We start from the raw sequence: 21525 nt of genomic DNA on the forward strand, positions 1-21525 counted from the left end.
AACGCATCCCCATTGAATGTTTGATTATTGGTTAGATGGCTTGTTATACAGGGGTTCCTACGCATGTATGGAATTTTATTTTAGTATTTTCCAGGTCTGGAAAAGTATGGAAAAATCTTTTTCCAGACTATTGTTTATTTTGACTGACTACCGGTATTCATTTTTCTAAATAACATCTATCTATCCTATAATTCCGGCAGTGTCTGTCTCTCTGTCTGTCCTTCGTGTATCTCGAGACCCGTCGGTCGGATCGACTTCAAACCTGGGGAGTGCCCTTAGAGCAGTGGTTCCCAACCTTAGGGTCGCAACCCTAAGTGGGGTTGTTCACCACACACACCCATAATCCACTCTCGGACTTGAGGAAACCTGTTTGGTGGCCTCACACAGATCAATCAGCATCCAGATCTACTGGATCCCAGCCGATTTAGTACCTGGAAAGATCTGGTCCAGGTAACATATCAAAGGCTGCAGGATACCGTGCCTACCGTGCAGGATACCGGTGGCTCACCTGGTAGCACATATGACGGAGGCTCGGGTCCGATTCTGACCCAAGGTCCTTTGCCACATGTCATCCCCTCTCTATCCTCACCTTTCCTGTCCTACCTAAATAAAGGTAGAAATGCCCCCCAAAAAATCATCTTAAAAAAAAGACTGCAGGATATTTACAAAATATTTTCAGACTCTTAAGTCTGGTAAAGAACTTCCTAATTGTGAAGCGCAACTTTCTTTTTCAAATTACATACTCATATTCCTCTCTTATCTCCTTCTTGTCAGACCTACTTCAACAGTCACAGATCAAGGTCTAAAGCTACAATATGAAAGCTTTGCAAGAGGAAGTGGACTATAGCTCACTCAGATGAACATGTGGATATTGTGTGATGTTCAAAGGTTGTTTGTTCAATCCCTTCCTCAGGCAGCACCAGTAATGCTATTTTTATCATCATCAGTAGTTTGAACACTGATAGAAATAAGCTGATGTAGGACTCTAGCTCAGGCAGATAAACAGCTGCTCACTTGTTCAATTCCAACCTATCTAACTTTATGCTCTGTGTTGTTGTCAGTGTGAACACAGTGTGTAGAATTCAGAAGGTGAACTCTTAACAGTTCATAGGTCGCCAGGATGAGTCACTTCACTGTGACTGTGTTGCTACCTGACAGGTGGGTTATTGGTTCTATTCCCGATGGAGGAGACATATTACAGCAGAAATGTCATCAGTGTTGAGGAATTGTGTGCTGCACATCCCAATAGAGCAGGCGAGGGGGGCTGGAACCCTAGTCTAAAACAATCTCAATAAGACTGCATGATTCTCAGTTTCTAACTTCAAAGCTACTGCAATCATTTGGACTTTGATTTATCTTACATTGTTTCATGTAGGCTAATGGTAACAGAATCCATGGGCATTTTTCCATGTGTTTGCATACCATCAAGGTCCAATTTGTAAGATTCCTCCACAATAATAACAACACAAAGCCACAAACCTTTGGTACAACTGTTGCTCAAATATTGTTTAAATAATCTGACTGCATCCATCTTTAAGTCAGTGGGCCAGACGTTATAGAATAACACTGTGTTTATCTCTATGGGATTTAGATTGCATAGAGATCATTATGGGATTTAGAGTGCATAGAGATGAACGGATAGTTACGATGTACCCCAGGTTTCCTGAAGAAGACTTCTCTCCCTCCTGAATTCCATTCATGATGAGATTACTTTATCCAGTGCTGCAGCGCAGCTGTTGTGGATTACCACTTTAAGACACTTAATTAGCACCACCTGGGTGTGATTGTTCAGGTGTAGCTGGTTTGACTGAGGCTAAGGGCTCTTAGACACTTAACAAAACCCTTTTTCTAGTGGCAAATAAATAAGAAGTTACCCTGTTCCGGTAGTCAAACCACCTGGCCCAATGGACAAGGTGTCTGATTTTGGATCAGAAGACTGAGGATTTGAGTCCCTTTGTGGTAAACATTCTAGTTCAGCAATTCCAGAAGTTTCTTTTAGAGCAGCAGGCATGATAACTGTGATTGCTAGTGGTTGTAAGTTTCTAACCACATGTTAATCTGTCAACATGCATTTGAACACATTTTACACGGTATCGATAAACAGATGGGAAAAGTACACACATTATTTTTACTTAAGTAGAAGTACAGTTGCTTACTAGGCTCGAACCCACGACCTCAAAAGTGACCAAGGCCTCAATACTGCAGGGCAGGATGCCACCTGTCTGCCCCACCAGGTCAAACTTCTTAAGAAAGGTTTTCTCAGGGCTTTTCACTCTTTCCTCTGGCTGTCACCATTCAAAACTGACTGAGGCTCGAAGGACGTCCTGATATCACCGTGATGATATAGTTCCAGGACCGTCATTTTTTACTAGTATAACCCAAACCAAGTTGTTGTACTTGCCTAAACCTAATGTCTAACCCTCATGTTTTATAAAAATGTGTTTGGTTTGATGGGGAATCAAACCCCAGTCACCCACAGATTGGAAGCCAAGCACCTTAGCCATTAAGCTACAAAACCGTTGTCACCCTGAACTGCACTATTTTCACACCTTAACCCTAATCTTAACAAAAAAAATTAACTTGCTGCTCGTTTTCAGGAAGAAGCAGTTGCAGTGACCAATCAAATGAGTTCAGGCTGTGGCTTTCTTACAGAAAGGCTTCAGGACTAACTTGTGCCATGTGCCACGTTTTCAGGAAGAAGCAGTTGCAGCGACCAATCAAGTGAGTTCAGGGCGTGGTCATCCCTGCCCATATTAGGAAAAAATTATGGTCCGGGAACAATAACAACACAGCTAGAACGTGTGAGGCTCAAACACACAACCTGAAACTCAACTGAGGCCACAATACTACCAAGCAGCAAGCCAACTCTCTGTGCCACCAGGTCAGACTTCTTAAGACAGGTTTTCTCAGGGCTTTTTCCACCACTGGCTGTCACATGTTAAAATAAATGTTCTTCAATAAACTATACTGCAAAGGAGAGCTCCCATGCACAACAGGTTTTGACCCCTGGTCTACCAGAACACAGATGACTGCACTGACCATACAGACAAACCCACAGACCTACCTCTCTTGAACTCTTTTCAACTGAGCATGCAGACAATTAAAATAAGGGTGCAATGCATGCTTTTGCACCCCTGTAAAACCGGGCCTGTATAGATGTATGTTATAGCCTATACCTCTAGTGGTATAACTAGAGTCTGAAAGAGTGAAAACCGCTGAGAAAATCACTTTTGAGAAGTCTGACCTGGTGGCACAGAGGTTTAGCTTCATGCCCTGCAGTATTGAGGCGCAATCACTTTTGAGGTCATGGGTTCGAGTCTCAGTCACTTTTGAATGGCGACAGCCAGAGGAAAGAGTGAAAACCACTGAGAAAAAAACCTGACTTAAGAAGTCTGACCTGGTGGCACAGCGGTTCAGCTTGCTGCCCAGTATTGATGCCTCAATTACTTTTGAGGTCATGGGTTCGAGCCTCAGTCAGTTTTGAATGGCGACAGCCAGAGGAAAGAGACAAAGGCGCCCAGAGATTAGTTATGTCCAACCAAGTCTAAGTTTCTAAATGGACTAAAAGCTCAAATATAGCCTTTTCCAGATTTTGACCTATAGCCAGGCACTTCAAAAGTCATGCAGTGAGAAATACAACATCAGTGGCACTGCCTTTGTGTTTCACTGTCTATTTCAGCTGCCTCCAGAGGGAGGGGTTGTGAGTTCTAAGCTGGTATGTGCACAGACTGAACTTTCATCTGTGCTTTTTGAGGCAGCAAAGTTATTTGTATGTGGAAATAGGCCTAACAATCTTCTTTTAGTTTTTATTACACTTCTAATTAATTTGAGGATATTAAAGTGTTCATAAATGTTCTTCAATAAACTATACTGCAAAGAAGGGCTACTACAGTGGGTTTAGAACCCTCATCTATCAAAACAGAAACAACTGCACTCACCACTCAGCCACACAGACAGATCCGTAGAGGTCAGGCTTACACATCCATGACACACGGGCAGAGGCAGAGGAAACAAATCATTTTATAAATATTTGTATGAAATAAATAACATTTGTAAAAACGTATTTGTGCTTTTCTGAATACCGGGTTCGGCTCCAGCCCTAGTTCAAACCTCTGGCAGGTTGTTGGAGGATACTGATTGGCTGTTCAATCAAGTAATTACTAATTAACACCAGAAGGTGTCCCCTGGTGGCACACTGAGTTGAGTGTGTAGTTTACCATGTAAGCCTCAGTCCTCCCACATTGACCCTGGTTCAAGTCCAGTCTGTGGGCTTTTGTTGCATGTTCTTCTCTCTTCCTCTCTCTTTCTCTCTCTCTCTCTCTCTCTCTCTCTCTCTCTCTCTCTCTCTCTCTCTCACACCTATGTGTCCTTTTCTCATGATACATCTGTCAATAAAGCATAACATGTCTGAAATAAAATAAAAAACATAAAGGAAGAGCTCTTATCTTTGTTTTGTACCATTAAATATTTCAGAGAATGTATGACCCCCCCCCCCCACACACACACACACACACACACACACACACACCAGCTTTATGTTGATTGACAGCTGAAATGTAACATTTTAAAAACCAGACAGGTCAAACTTTTTGCAGCGGGATTTTCGCCAAACTCTCTTAGACTCGCTCTCTCTCACTGTCTCTCTATGTCTCTCGATCACATGAAAGTGAGGCTTCCTTCAGGTACAATCAGGACGGTCAGCTTGGGTGGTGGTGGTGGTGGTTGATTAAACCTGTGGTAAAACTGGTGTCACTCCACATTTACTCTTTAGGCTTTAGGGCAAAGTGTCACAATAGTCTACTTGAACCCCCCCCCCCCCCCACACACACACACACACACCAGCTTTATGTTGATTGACAGCTGAAATGTAACATTTTAAAAACCAGACAGGTCAAACTTTTTACAGAGGGATTTTGGCCGAACTCTCTTAGACTCGCTCTCTCTCACTGTCTCTCTATGTCTCTCGATCACATGAAAGTGAGGCTTCCTTCAGGTACAATCAGGACGGTCAGCTTGGGTGGTGGTGGTGTTGGTGGTGGTGTTGGTTGCTTAAACCTGTGGTAAAACTCTGGTGTCACTCCACATTTACTCTTTAGGCTTTAGGGCAAGGTGTCACAATAGTCTACTTTAACCCCCCCATCCCCCCCCCCACACACACACACCAGCTTTATGTTGATTGACAGCTGAAATGTAACATTTTAAAAACCAGACAGGTCAAACCTTTTGCAGCGGGATTTTGGCCGAACTTTCTTAGTCTCGCTCTCTCTCTCTGTCTCTCTATGTCTCTCGATCACATGAAAGTGAGGCTTCCTTCAGGTGCAATCAGGACGTTCAGCTTGGGTGGTGGTGGTGGTGGTGGTGGTGGTGGTGTTGGTTGCTTAAACCTGTGGTAAAACTCTGGTGTCACTCCACATTTACTCTTTAGGCTTTAGGGCAAGGTGTCACAATAGTCTACTTGAAACCCCTCCCCCCCCACACACACACCAGCTTTATGTTGATTGACAGCTGAAATGTAACATTTTATCAACCAGACAGGTAAAACCTTTTGCAGCGGGATTTTGGCCAAACTCTCTTAGTCTCGCTCTCTCTCTCTGTCTCTCTATAGGCTCTTTCACACACAGATCGCACAAAAATTGCCGTTTAGGAGTCCCGCAAAGGCCGCACCCTCGCCACAGAAATTGCTTGTACTTTCAGGTGAAATCCCCCGCTCCCGGATTGAAAGGCGAGCGGAGGGATTTCCAGCTCCTCCTAGCCCAAATGAATATTTTCATAGGTTAGTGTAGCCTAGGCTACTGTATGATGAACGAATTCATTCAACAACCAAGACTTCCCTCCTTCTCCTAGTCTGCTGAGCAGGGAGGATAGGTGGAACGATACACGACCGCCCGCATATCAAGCAGCTGCAGTCTGCATAACGTTCGTCGGGGGAATAGTATAGGCTATAAATGCACATGACTACTTAACGTTAGTAGTTTTTGTAAGGGAATGCACAGAGCTGATTTCGAGAGGGAATAACCTCAGACCAACTCGCCACAGACAGCTATAGTCCTCTGAAGCTTATTATTATATCCGTTAATTTTACCTACTAATGTCAAAATCATTTGAGCATAAAGCCTAACCGCACGGAGCATTCCTTCTGGCGCCCCTGCAGTCATGATTGTATAGGCTACTTTTTTTACTTTCACTCCTGCACTTTCTTGATACATGAGGTGATTTCCCCTGTAATTTTTTTATGAATGAGCTGACCATTCACACCTTTTCCGGCTCGCTGTGATGACCTTTCAAATGGAGGCGAGTTGCCAGGTAACCCGGCGCTGTGACCACCTACCGTCGCGGGACAAAAGGCGTAAAACAATTGTCCACCAAAGCGCGTTCACGACTTTCACATCGGAGGCGCGAATCCTATTTTCCGTGCATTTTTCGGCTTTCAAGGCCGGTGTGAAAGAGCCTAGAGTCTCTCGATCACATGAAAGTGAGGCTTCCTTCAGGTACAATCAGGACGTTCAGCTTCGGTGGTGGTGGTGGTGGTGGTTGCTTAAACCTGCGCTAAACCTCTGGTGTCCTAGTGGATGTAATTCAACTTGGTTGCTAAGAGTTGCATGTTGGGCAATTTGAGTAATTACCATGATGAGCTAATTAATCGCCAAAACTGGAAATTAGCATGAATTATAGCTGCTGCGCAGCAATGGGTCGTGGCCGGGCAAGTCTCAAGGCTTTGAGCTAGAGGTCTTCGGGTATGCCCGACCCCCCGAATACCCGAGGTTCCGACCCGGACCCGGGTCTGGGTCCATTCAAAAGAAGTGCCAAACCGCTTGACCAAACCCTTAGAAAAGTCATAGCACACCTGTCCTCAATAAGCCGCATGTTTTGAGTTCGGACATGTCTATGTGGCGAAGAAATTGTGGGGGTTATTACGCGCCAAAAAAGTGGCTGCTGCGCAGCAATGGGTCGTGGCTGGGCAAGTCTCAAGGCTTTAAGGTATTATGACATCACAATTGCTCGAGTGACATCAGTGATGGCATCACAATTGCTTGACTGACTGATGACATCACAAATACAACCTAATTGGCAAAGGTAATTAAGGTAATTAGGCTATACACGCGGCCAGAATTCAACGTTTTGATGCACTGTGGGCTCAATTTTTGACCGATCGAAAATCTGGTTTGATACTTTTGTGTAGAACAGTCTAACGATGCAGATACTGAAGTTTGGTGTCGTTTGAAGAAAAAATGTGGGAGGAGTAGGGTTTAATTTGTTTTTGCAGTTTTGCGGTCTTTAGACTTCATAATTGGCCATAGGTTGCATTGTACAAAAGCTTCCCCTCATTTAGGCGCACATTTCGGTGAAAGTTGCAAAGCCGTAGCACGTATGCCTGATTTTTTATGAATTTTTTTAGTTTTAAACTTTAGACGGTCGCTGTAGTGCCACCGTTAGGACTATTGGCCCCAAATTTGTGTCAAAGACGTTTGGCATGGGACTGGACCTTTGTGCAAAGTTTGGTTAGTTTTCATCCATGGGAAGTCGAACTTCCCGGGAGGAAGAAGAATAATGGCAAATACAAGAAGTGGCCTGGCCGCTTCGCTGGCCCGGCCACTAATTATATAAATAGTGAGGCTGAAACCAGGAAATTGTTATACTGTATTGTTGCTTTTAATCAATTTAGAAGGGTGATCTAGAGTCTAAATTGATGTTTGGAAGTCCAGAAATTAAACTCTTGCCATAACCGAGTCTACTTAACTATTTCTAAATTGACTAAAAGCTAAAATATACAGTAGCCTTTTTCAGATTTTCACCTATAGCCAGGCACTTCAAAAGTCATACAGAGAGAAATGCAGTCATACAGAGAGAAATACAACATCAGTGGCAGTGCCTTTGTGGTTCATTGTGTATGTCAGCTGCCTTCAGAGGCAGAGATTGTGAGTTCTAACCTGGGATGTGCACAGACTGAACTTTCATGTGTTTTTTTGAGGCAGCAAAGTATTGTATTGTATTGTATTGTATTTGAATAAAAGTGGAAATAGGCATAACAATCATCTTTTAGTTTTTATTACACTTCTAATTAATTGGAGGATATTAAAGCCGGCCACTAGGCGTAAACAGCTGGTGACATTAAAGACAGGGCGGTGGTGTAATATGTCTCCTCCATCAGGAATCAAACCAATAGTCCACCTGTCAAGTAGCGACACAGACACAGTGACTGATCCTGCTGAGCTATGAGCTGGTTGCAGGTCAACTTCTGAATTCTACACACTGTGTTCACACTGACAACAACACAGAGTATAAAGAGTATGATAGGTTGGAATTGAACGTGTGAGCAGCTGTTGATCTGCCTGAGCTAGAGTCAGCGACTGACGAGACTACTACATCAGCTTATTTCTATCAGTATTCAAACTACTGATGATAAAAACAGCATCACAGATGGTTTGAACAAATAACCTTTGAACATCACACAGCATCCACATGTTTATCTGAGTGAGCTTTAGCCCACTTCCTCTTGTAAAGTTTTCATATTGTAGCTTTAAACCTTGATCTGTGACTGTTGAATTATTTCATTTTATTGCCCAAAATTGTAGTTTGTAGTTTGAGTAGTTAATTACCAAAAATGACCAAAAAGTAGTTTAACTACTTGACTCACTATGCAAATATGAATGTAGTTGAACTACCAGCAAGCTACTGAAAAATGTTGTTAAACTACGTAGTTCAGCTACATGTAGTTTACTACTCCGCAACACTGACCCGCTTACTGTATAGTGCATGCCCCCGCCCCCCCCCCCCCCCACACACACACACAGACACATATATTACTACTGACAGGTGTTCAGAATAACTGCAACTCAGTGTGCGACTGTGCGCTTACTGTACACACACACACACACACACACACGCACACCCTCCTGCTAATCCCAGCTAAGTGTATTAGCAGTGTCACCGATCCTGGTGACTTAGCGGGGCTCGGCAACGTGAGCGATGCACGAGTTCCACTGCAAAATCCACTGCAGGACGCAGAGACACACACACACACACACACACACACACACACACAGGGCTGTAGCCAGGGATTTCGGGCCCCATGAAAGGATATCACATCGGGTCCACGGATGCCACCGCCCAAAGGCGGAAAATTTTGGACATTTGGGGCCCCTGTCAGTCAAGGGCCCTTGGAATCGTCCACACTTTTCCCCCCTGGCTACGGCCCTGCACACACACACACGCACACAGCATAAAGAGAAGAGTTCAGACACCCAGGACCAAGAATGCACATGTATGCTATCTCTCACACACACACACACACACACACACACACACACACACACAAACACACACCCACACACACACGCACGCATGCACACGCACACGCACACGCACGCACACACACACACACACACACACACACACACACACACACACACACACACACACACACACACACACACACTCTCTCACACACACACACACACACACACACACACACACACACACACACACACACACACACACACACACACACAGTGTACAGTAGAAACAGAAAGATCATGGGCAGAGGAACATAAAGTAGAAGTGATAGCTGCATGCGACACAGGCAAAAGGCAGCACATGCACACATGAACACAATAAAAACCTTTGCATTTCACATTTTGCGTTTTCAATATTGAATATTTAAGCAATATAGCATGAGAGCCAGTGTGTTGTGGCATATATATCCCGCTGATCAGCTGTTATCCCACGAGGCCGCAGGCCGAGTGGGATAACTGCTGAGCAGCGGGATATATGCCACAACACACGCAGCTCGAGTTTCCACGGTTTCCAAGTATGATAATATAATAATAATAATAATACTATAAGTCTGACTGGCATGGCATTCTGATAGAGTCAGTTGAAACAATACTGTAAGGCGGGACCTCTAGCAAGAAGATAGACGTGTGGGTGATTTGATTGGATCGTTCTGGAGACTGAAGTTGACATTGGCCAATCCTGGCGCTTGCTGAGAAGCTGAGAGCTTTCTGCAAAGCCCGACACCAACTAACGTTACGTCTTATTTAGAAATGCGGGGTTAACAGCCTTTTTTTTGCAAAGAAGACATTAGCCCGCGTCTATTCTTGTACAAATCATAATTTTCTGCGAAGTATTAGTAAAGTTATAAGCGAAGATCGATTCACAAGGATCTGACAGCTGTCTCCGCCATTTTGTTTTTTCTACATTGTCATTTGAGGTAACCAAAGCCTTTTAGTAAGAGAGTTGCGCCATCATGCGTCATGGCTCTTCAAATAATAATCAATGGCCATGGGTTATGAGAGTGGTATACGGTATTTATACCATGGCTGTGAACCAATCAGATTGCTTGATTTGAGAGAGCCGTTTTATAACAACATTTATAGATCGTAGCACAGATGAGAGAGCGGTTCGAAAAATGGGCTGCGCCTCCCGTGTTGTCGTTACTGATTGACTGGAGAGGACTGAAGCCATATGACTGGCCAAGTGAACGGTTCCCTCCCATAACCAGCCCTCTGAACTTGCTTTGATTGTATGTACCTAAAAGATAATTCAGGCTATCTAAATTTGTCTATGTGTAACTGTAAGTAGCAGGATAGGAGAGGAGAAAATTAAGACACACCCTGTGACTTAATATTAGAATTCCATCAGTTATTTCAAAAAAGCTAACTTCTACATTACTTTCCATTAATACTGGATTAATTATAACTTAACTTATAAAGTGCAAGTTTAATTTGAGGAAACGGTCAATAAAATGTACCATCAATGTGATTAGCCTTTCCCTGCATCAAATGTTGTGGTCCATCCCATGCAGTAATGTTATCAGGCCACTGGGAGGCGATGTTACTCAGAAGATGCTTGCAGTGGGCAAAGTGTAGAATGAAAACCTTTCCTGTAAACATTGATGTTGTGACTGGACACTGAAACCAACTCAGAGACGATTGTTGGCAGTAAACAAATGTTTATTTGTCATATAGCAAAATAGAGTATAAATAAGAACATCATATAAGTACTGTAACAGGAACTTTACAAAAGAGAAATAATGTGGCAGAGCTTCCTTCCATAAAGTAATGGGGTAACTGTACCTCAAATGCAACAAATGTCCAATAAATACACATCTTATTTTAGCCCATTATCTACAAAATAAAGGTCTGTGCTGATAATATGAAAATGTAAATTTGGCCTGGAAGGCAAGTGAAGGGGCCAGATAATGTAATGCGCAAAACACTTTATGAAGTTTGAAATGTAAGGGGAAAAAAAGTAAACAAGACATCCCTGAACCTCCAGGCTCAGCTACACTTGTTTGACTAACCAGTTCTGATTAAAGGTCCTTGTCTTTTACCATTGCCTGCCAGCATATATATCAAAGACCCAGATAGGTGGAAGCGACATGATTGAGGCTTTCCACTAAGTGCTACAAAACTTTCAAGGACCTCATCAACTGAGCTGGTGGTGGATGGGTAGGAAAGAAGAAAAGGTTAAAGGTCAAATGAACCAGGGCCAATAGCACCACCAAACACCAACCGGAAGCAAGGGTGAGTTAGGTTACACACCCTTGCTTAGCACACACACCGTTAGTAACCGTAACCCTGGTAATAGCCATCCTGGTGGCCGTGTTCGTAGCCATGCTGGTGGTAGCCGTAGCCGCCGTACTCATCCTCTGGGCAGCGCATGCCCAATGACTGCTGGATGGCCATCTCCTGTCTGCGTAGCTGCATAGAGTCCACCAGGTCATAGATGTTGGCCATGGACCACATGGGCGAGGGGTACCAGGACTTCACGTTGCCGTCCTTCCCTACCAGCAGCATGGAGAAGTATTCTGGACTGATCTGGAAGTAGTTCCGGATGTCCTTCACCAGGGTGCCGGGCAGCCCCTCACGCTCCACTGTGGCAGTCCCTAGGGCAGAGGTCAAGGTTGGTAGAGAGGTCTTAATTTGAAACAGCAAGAAGTGCACAGCTTTGGGGTTTTTCTGTATTATCTGACCATTTCCCCCATTCAGTACTGCTAAAGCTTGGCAGTCAACCTAGTTTCTACCATCTTGCAAAAGTCCAACTCCCTCTTCTTGTTTCCCAGCAAAGCTAACACCCCTCTTGGTAAAGAGTTCTCCCGTGAGCAATGAGGTGTAATATCTACCAGCTCATGTGAAATGAAAGGAATAACTGTGATATTTTCATTCTGCCTCCCCAACCACAGCTAGCACGCATGCTTATGCAGCTGTGGGGCTATATGGAGATTGTTGGCCTGTGCTGCTAACGTATCTTTGATGTTGGTCCCTGACATGGTCAAACATTTAAGCCTAATTTATACTTATTGGAAAGTGTCGCTCAACACACAATAAATAAAGTGTTGCTCATGTTGCTGCATTTATGCTTCAGGCTCAACCGTCCCGTGGCACTCGAACACTATAGAGAACTTGTGCAGACAACCAAGAGAAGGAATGCTGGCATAAACGGGCAGATTGCAACATAATGGAAACAGTTCTTACTAACAGTTACAGCTTGGGATGCTGGTTTTGAATGAGGAGGCTGTAGATTTTGCTTGTAACTGAAGAAGAGAAAGCTATTTGAAGGTAAAATAGTGGCCAGAATGTCATTTTGTTAACATCCTACTATAGAAGCATCCATTTTACTCCTCGATGGGTTGGCCAATTAGTAATCTAACGGTATGAACATTTCACATCACGATTAGTGACCAAAATGATCACGGTTATCATCGGTTATTATCATGGTATTGTTAAAATGTGCTGAAAATGTTCAAAAAGTACTGATACACTCACTGAAATCATTTTACATTTTTTTATATTGAAAACTCAGACCCAAAAAGTAATGATACACTCACTGAAATAATTTCACCAAGGCCGCACACCTGCGTCTGGGAGACTGTTGCTAACTTTATGATCGCCCTGCTGAGGGTAACAAATGAGCTGCTTATGTCCACCGATGCTGGAGAGTACCAGATTTGAGTTCTCTTAGATCTCAGTGCCGCTTTCGACACTGTGGACCACCTTATCCTGATCGATAGGCTTCGTGACTGGGTGGGCATTTCAGGCACTGCCTTAGATTGGTTTAGGTCTTTTTTATCAGGTCGCAGCTTTAGTGTACAGATAAATAATTTTGTTTCCTCTTCCGCTCCCCTGTTCTGTGGGGTCCCACAGGGATCGATCCTGGGGCCTGTCCTATTTGGAACGTATATGCTTCCACTGGGGAGACTAATCCACAGTTTTGATATCTCATATCATTTGTATGCTGATGATATCCAGCTCCGCTTCTCTTTCAAACCAAACGAGATAGGTCAGATTTCCAGACTTCTAGACTGTATTAGTGCGATCAATGCATGGTTGGCTGAAAATTTCCTGCAGCTAAATAAGGACAAGACCGAGGTGCTCATTATCGCTCCGGATAGTGTCACATCCACGATAAAAAATAGGATTGGCCCTCTCTCCTCTGCCGTCCGCCCTAGCCTACGTAACCTAGGGGTCTTTTTTGACCACTCTCTTTCACTAGACGTCCATATAAAACAGCTCTCTAAAAAATGCTTTTTCCACCTACGAAATATTGGCAAACTTCGATCTACACTCTCTCTTCCTGAGATGGAAATGCTGATTCACGCCTTTATATCGTCACGATTAGATTACTGCAATGCTCTTTTCCCACTGCTCAGTAAATCCGCTCTACGCCGCGTGCAGGCCATCCAAAATGCTGCCGCGCGCTTGCTCACCAGGTCAAACAGGAGTTGTCACATCACCCCGGTACTCAAGTCACTTCACTGGTTACCTGTTGCCTATAGATTCCAGTTCAAAATCATCACCCTCACCTACAAAGCACTACACTCTCAGGCACCTGTTTACATCTCGGACCTACTTCACCCCCTTACTTCTGCTCATTCCCTCAGATCCAATGATCTAAACCTGCTTCAGGTTCCTCGGACACGCCTCAAGACCCGTGGCGACCGAGCCTTTGAGGCCATGGCCCCTAAACTGTGGAACAGCCTGCCTCCGCCCCTTAGATCGGCTGGTTCTGTGGAGTCCTTTAAACGCCTCCTAAAGACTCACCTGTTTAGAGAGGCTTTCAAAGATTGATGCAGATCTTGCCCTGCATCAATTGATTGTTGATTGTTGATGTTTTATTGAAAGATGTATCTTTAACAACGTGGTCCATTTGTATTGTGTAGGATATTTGCAGTATTGTTTACTGTCCTGAACACTAAGTTCAGTGACCTCTATTTTTATTCTCGATTCTAATATTGTATTCTCTGTATTTTCTTTTGCTTTGTAAAGCACTTTGTGATTTCGGTCTGTGAAAGGTGCTCTATAAATAAAGTTATTATTATTATTATTATATTATTATGATGGACAGTATTTACTGTGTTTTCACATCACATCAGTAACACGGTTTTAATGATAATAAAAATTTGAAATGGTAATACTGTCAGGAATTGTATCACGGTTTATCATTAAACAGCAGTTTGTTTTTTCATTTTCCCAAATTTAAGCTGTTTATTAGCATTTTTGGCAAGTCTACACAGAGTTGTGGCGTGTGCATCCCCGGAAGTTTATGCTTATGTACTGTGTGCTTGTATGTGTGTGTGCTTGCTATAGCCACATCCGATCTGCAGAACCATGCATACTTTAAATGTTCTTACCATTGATTGGGTAGAGCTCCAAGACTCCGCCCATATCCAGTTGTTCTGTGCCGACCAGCTTCAGAATGGAAATGTGCCTCAGACCTGTAACAACATGACAAGCAAATGAAAATCAAATAGGATCTTAGAACGATAACAGAAAAGGGAAGACTTCAAGCAAGAATACAGACGGTATCTACAATATGCTGACCACCTGTTTAATATCCATCAATCCTTCTGCTTATCCAAGCTGATTTCAATGTAGCTGTTTATTATTGGAACCGTCCTAGCACTGGTTTCTAGGTAATGGAAAGAGAATGTGGTGGTCTACCGAGCCAGGCCAAAAAGCTGTTTCCTCTGAAGAGTGAAAGCCCACAACAACCACATGAGAACACTGGCTTTACTAGGTGAGAGCCAAGTGAGGATCACCTCCCAGGCCCTTAGCCCAGTCAGCAGGACAGGCCTTTGTCTGGGACAGAGAGGGAGGGAACAGCCCTGGGTGCCGCCGGCCCAGCCAAGAGCAACACATGAGGGGAAACAGTCCATGCAGCCCCTGGTCTGGACCAGCTGATAAGCAAGAGTAGTCCCCCCTGTTCCAGTTGCACTGGGAACTAGGAATATCCCATTTGAGTGATGTCAACCTCACTGGTCTTCATCAGGCTGTACAGCCTGACGAACACAAGGGCGTTCATGACCTTCGAACTGGTAGATTCCTTGTTCCCAGTGCAACTGGAACACAGAATTAGCATTTACTGTAGTTGGCAGTCTCATCTGGCGTGACTCAGTGATTGCAGCAGTAGAATAAGATGAAATTATTCAACGGTCAATATTGCAAGAATCCAATGACAAATCATAGATGTAACAACATGTCTGATAGAAAAGTGATAGGTAGAGAAATGCCAGGGAGAAGTTTACGCTGGGCTATTTCAACTTAAGCTTACATGTATCTTACATAAACCTGTCAGAAAGGCCGAGTTGTTGAGATTTGCAACGTTAGATATGCGATATGTGGTAATAATTTGTGTGACAATAAAAGACGGGCTTGTCAGTTACGAGTTTTTTTTTTTTTTTTTTAATAATATTTGAGTCTAGCTGTGGAAAAGTTGACTAAGTGAGGCTATTGTCAGTGATGGAAATAGCTTGTTATCCACTGACAGAGAAACACGGTGCCAGCTCTGTCATCTGGGATCCCTCTGCCCTGCGCTCTCTCTCTCTCTCTCACACACACACACACACACACACACACACACACACACACACACACACACACACACACACACACACACACACACACACAACGCCTTCTGAAAACATCTGGAGAATTGCAATAAACAAAAACATTCCAAGTGATCAAGCGCTCTCACTGAGGCAAACAGATTAGCATATTCATAAGTGCTATGACTAATGCCTTGGCAGGCACTGAAAGGTCACAGAGTCATGCTTGGGTAAACTTAAGGTCACCATGAAATATCAGCTGGCGAGCTGCAAAGCAAAGAGTAGAAAAAGACTGTTATTTGTCCGGTGGCTCACCGAGGAGCACACGTTAAGGCTCACCAGTCCTCCCCCCAGTGACCCGGGTACCAATCCGGCCCGCGGTCATTTGCTGGATGTCCTCCCCTCACTCTCTCTCCCATCCTTTCCTGTCTACCTCACTATATCTGTCTAATAAAGCATGAAACCCCCCCTCCCCAAAAGAAAATATATTCTTATTGGCAGATACATTTTGTTCAGTTCTGCATCTACAGTTGATGGATCTGATGTAGGAGAATGCATGGATTAAGGTCATAGGCGATTATAGACCTTCCAAACAGGGGTTGCACCACCCAGAAGTCAATATTACTCCGGTAGGGGGGATAAAGAAATTTTGTCAATTTTAAAATAAAATGCATTAATCTGGGGCACTCTGAGAGCAAAATGAAGAGGCTAGTAGATATGAAGAACTACACACATCACATTAATATCCTCTTCACTATGCTGTGGCTTTACAGTGATGAAAAAATAATTGTCTCCTTATATAGCCTATTCTATCTGCATGATAGTGTTTCCCAACCACTGAACCGTGGCCCACTGGTGGGCCTCAGAGCACCATCTAGTGGGCTCCTAAAGCAGGTGTTTGCAGTCAACTACTTGAAATGAATATGTGGCAGTCAAAATCTATTTGTGGTGCTCAAAATCTATTGTGGTGTACCTCCACAAATAGATAACTGTATAGGAGACACTGAATGCTATAGTAGGATATGACAACACATTCTCCAACAACATATCACAATATGCTGAATGACACCTACAGTAGATGCAACTTTACCCAAGCTGCAGTCAGGTGATGTCTCGATCTGTTCTCACACTACTGTCTGGAGAAATGACAGTTCAATCTAAGCAGAGGTGGAGCTTTCAAACTGCCACATTGTGACAGGCGCAGCCTGTGTGGTTGTCACTATCACCGGTGGTCCACCGCCGCTTCCCCCCTCTTCTTCGTCGTCCGAACTGAGAACAATGTTGCTGCTGCCGCCGGCTGCTGCTGAGGTGACCGGCATGGTGTTATTGTTGCAGTCATGTTTCTCTGTATCAGTCCTAGTTTTCTTAGAGAAAAATCGGTCGAGAGTTTGGTTGACCCTTTTAGCCATGTTAAATATATCTGTCTCGTCTGTCTCGGTATGTTTCCTTTGTTGACACGCTGTCGCTGACGTCTGACGCAAGCACGTAGTAGCACGTAGTACCACGACCAGCGCGCATCACGTGAGCTGAGTTGAGAGGTCAAGTACAGATTTATTTTCTTCAGAAACACAATGAATCGAGAAATTGCTTTGAATAATGTCGAATACAACGACATATAGATATCTACAACACATGATATATATAATATATTCGATTAGATTTGGTTTAAATCGTTTATGTGGCAGTGGTGGCCTAACGGTTAGAGAAGCGAGCTTGTGACCAGAAGGCCGTCAGTTTAATCCCCGGGACCGGCAGGATAAATCTGGGTGGGGAAAGTGAAAAGGCAGCGCTTGCCCCCCCTCATTACCACCACTGAGGTGCCCTTGAGCCAGGCCCTTAACCCCAACCGCTCCAGTGGAGCTGCTCAGTGGCCAACAGATCAGACTGTGGTTGTACTGGTCAGCTTCCAGGTATGAATGTGTGTGTGAATGTGAACAGGGCACTCCTGAAAAAGAGAGCATTGCTCTCAGTGAGACTCCCCCTGTATAAATAAAAGGTAAAAAAAAAGAAAAAAAAATCTGGCCACTAGAGGTTGCACGTGCAGCCAGTGCACCAAGGTATAATCGCCCATGATTAACTCATTCAGGGCCAAAGACGTCTTTGACGTGTTATCAGGAATAGCCCAGAGGGCCAATGACGTGTTTGACGTGTTTTTGTTTTTATTAGTGCAGCGCGTAGTTCAAACACTTCCCCAGCCTGTGACATGTTATCAGGTCCCTAAAGCCGACAACACGCGATCAAACACATACCGCAGCTGTTGTTTTGAAATGAGCAGGAGGAAAAACAGAAAACAGAGAAACGCGCTTCCTTGTGAAGTTGTGCAGAGAGGAGAAACGCCATTGAAACGCCCCTCGGCGCGCTGAGCTGATCGGCTTGTTGCAGGGCAGCGGACATCGATCGTTCGCGGTAGTCAAACCCGTGACCAACATGATCGATCCTGGTCCCTCGACCCCGTTCCTGTGTCCCAGCCCGAAAGAGACGAGACGGAGTCACAACTGTGTGAGTTGGAGGAGAACAGCAGCCTCGCCACAGAAATGGCTTTCACACAGAGCGAAGCAGCACGGCCACTTTCCTGTCGAGGGCGAGGAAGACTGGATTCCAATGCGACAGGACCCGGATGATCTCGCGGTAAGGAGTGTGTGTGTGTGTGTGTGTGTGTGTGTGTATGTGTGTGTGTGTGTGTGTGTGTGTGTGTGTGTGTGTGTGTGTGAGAGAGACTACACTGATCTCTGCATTCTATTCTATGATCACACTCACTCACACTGAGTAAACTGTATTGTTGAATGTAAAAAAGGCACTTCATGTATATATATATATATATATATATATATATATTTTTTTTTTCATTTGTGTCATAACGAATAATATTTACATGTCTGATGTCAATACAGTTCAAAATAAAAGAATTGAGAGCGAGTTCTGCCTGAGATTGTGTGATTTACAAAAATGCCATTTTCTGCAATTTATCTTCTCAGAGAGACCTTTTTGGTGAAAACAGGGTGTATATAAATGGCTATAAGTAGAGTACAGAACATGCTAAAAGCTCACTTTTTTTCCCCTGGTGAACCCAGAGACGTACATCTTCATTTTGAGGTATTGCAAATCACTTTGGTGCTAATAGATCATTTACTGTGGGTCTTGAAAGATGACCAACAATTATGAAAATCTTTGGCCTGTGCTAAATATTGGCAGTCCTAAACTGGCCATGAATGAGTTAAGGTAATAATTCAGAATATTTTCATGTCAAAAAATTCCGTTCCACTTCTTTCTATTGTCATCACAACAGTGATTCGACCTATATCCAGTTTATAAAAGCTTTTACATTTGCTGTTCTAAACACCCGTATCAGATCGGTCCTTCCTCTCTGAGGTGCAGAGCAGAGATGGGGATGTGGACTTGTGACCTGGACTCGAGTCGTACTTAAGTCGCACACACAGTGACTTGAGACTTGATTTGAGACTCGTCCTCAAGATTTGGTACTCGTAAAAAAGCTTTATTTATATCTACTAATAATAATGTAAACTAATCAATGCTGATACTGTGTGCTAATAGATAAAGGAGTGATAATAATACAGTACATGCTTTGAATTCCTTAGTTTTAGCGATGCCGTGTTCTAAGCATACTGGATGGCATGGAGCAGATGAAAGAACGCTCATTCATAAAGAGACTTGAGACTTGACTTGGACTTGTGACCAAAGACTTGAGACTTGGACTTGTGACCAAAGACTTGAGACTTGACTTGGACTATAGCTCAAAGACGTGAGACTTGAATTGGACTTGCAAAAAGTGACTTGTGAGCATCTCTGGCACAGAGGAAGTGATGCGCTTTCTGTTTCCACCAGCACCGTCAGCGGTTTGTTTGGAATAAACAGAAGAGGAAGTGGGTAGTTGGCATGGGCAGTGACAGCCACCATGACTGAACACAAAAAGAAAAGAAAACACAAACAGACAATCCAAGGCAACAGTACCGCCCAGGCGCCCACACTGTGACTGACCAGTGACCGCAGCACTACCGCTTATCATCAAAGATGGCGCCAAAATGCCAAAATGAAGAAAATAAACAAGGATCTTGCAGAGCACCACTTGAAAGAAACTTGCTTTCCTGACCTCAGGATACGGTAATCCTGGCAGTGGGATTGGTTAATTTAAGAGAGAGTCTGGACTGATTGGTTGATGACTCACCCAAGTTGCAGGCCTGGCTACTCAGGGCGTGCAGCTGCTGCTGATAGGACCACTCCTCGTCGCTGGGGGCGGAGATCACAAACAGACGACGTCTCCATCGGAACCTGCAATCACACAAGATTTTAGACTGCATGTAAGTGGCACTGTGGGACAGCGGTGAAAGCGCAGTACCAAGACAAGCAGTTTGCGCTTGGAGACCAATATATTCCCATCATATCACTGCCAGTGGGTGACAACCCAGAATTATGGTCAAAATCCTGACAGATCAAACTGGAATTCGTGTTTCCATGGAAACAAAGGACAGCCCGTCTGTTTTAAACATCTCAGTAAAATATGCGCCTGCCATGAATGAACCCGGAGGAACGGCTGGGGTTTACGCTACTTTTATCGTAATATCTATGCACACACACACACACACACACACACACACACACGCACACACACACACTATGAGCCAAGTGTTGCACATAAACGCTATAAATTGTGGTCCAGATGCTTGATGGGAGAGGAAACGTGCTGACGTGACCAGACCACCCATTCATTTTGACCACTAACTCCTCAGTCAAACAATTATCCATTACATTATGCAGGGCTTCTTACAAGATATAGCAGCGCAGTCAGATGTCGATCTGAATGTGATTATTACGATAAACTGCCAAATTGATTTCTAAGAGTCAAACATTAGAGACAGATTTCTGCATCCCATCCCAGGCCGTCAATGATAGTTTGGTATGCGTGCGAGAAGCCACACTACCTGGAGAGGAAGTTCTCCAGTGATCTGGGCTTGTCCTCCTTCTTGCACACCACTCCATCTCTCTTCTGCTGCTCCATCTCTCGGATGCGTGACGAGAAGGTGTCGATGTAGTCGAACACAGCCTTCATGGCGATGGGAACCTCGTACGATTGCTGAAGAGGAGAGAATTGGAACAAGAAACGGTCACACCAACGGTCATGCCGAAAGTTGATTTGAAGATGCAGGCGAGGCAGCAGGATACATTTAGGATGCATGTGGAAGGAAATCTGGAGGGAGAAACTGTCGAACATTGTTTCTAGATGTGGTGCGGTTTCTGACACATCCCAAGCATTCTCGATCATAACTTCTAGGAAACAGCGAGAGGCATTCGTTTGAACATAACTCCGTATCTAATTTAATTTGCCAAATGGCGGACAATCACAGCAGCATGAAAAGATTCTTCAAATAAATTGAAAATACCACAGCCACCCACACACACTTTGCTGAGGATGTGCTGAATCTGCTGCAAAGTCCGTTCAAACGTTTTCACACCTCTCTGCACTGCACTCTCTCTCTCTCTCTCTCTCTCCTCTCTCATACCCACACCCAGTGCCCTGCACGTTAATAGACTTCCCTGTCTCTGCCTCTGTCAGCAGAGGGGCGAACACTGGCGTCTTTGTTGAATCTGTCTGAAAACAGCATGGTGGTGATTTACCCTGGCACGTACACACACAGACACACACACGCACGCACACAGGCACACACAGCTGCCGGGCAAACGCC

General features: G+C 44.1%; 1 protein-coding gene across 1 annotated transcript in view; it reads right to left on the bottom strand.

The window, feature by feature from the left end:
* Positions 1-10943: 10943 nt before the first annotated feature.
* ccdc80 (coiled-coil domain containing 80) overlaps positions 10944-21525 on the bottom strand; it is a 33419-nt gene continuing 22837 nt past the window's right edge. Inside the window, exons 7-10 of the mRNA XM_083639364.1 lie at positions 20764-20915; positions 20010-20113; positions 14633-14716; positions 10944-11887 (exon numbers count right to left, since the gene is read on the bottom strand). Of these exons, the coding sequence (XP_083495490.1) occupies positions 11565-11887; positions 14633-14716; positions 20010-20113; positions 20764-20915 (663 nt within the window). The 3' untranslated portion in view covers positions 10944-11564. The remainder of the gene's footprint in view (positions 11888-14632; positions 14717-20009; positions 20114-20763; positions 20916-21525) is intronic.

This window comes from Poromitra crassiceps (genome assembly GCF_964638095.1).
Source record: "Poromitra crassiceps genome assembly, chromosome: 6".
NCBI lineage: Eukaryota > Metazoa > Chordata > Actinopteri > Beryciformes > Melamphaidae > Poromitra > Poromitra crassiceps.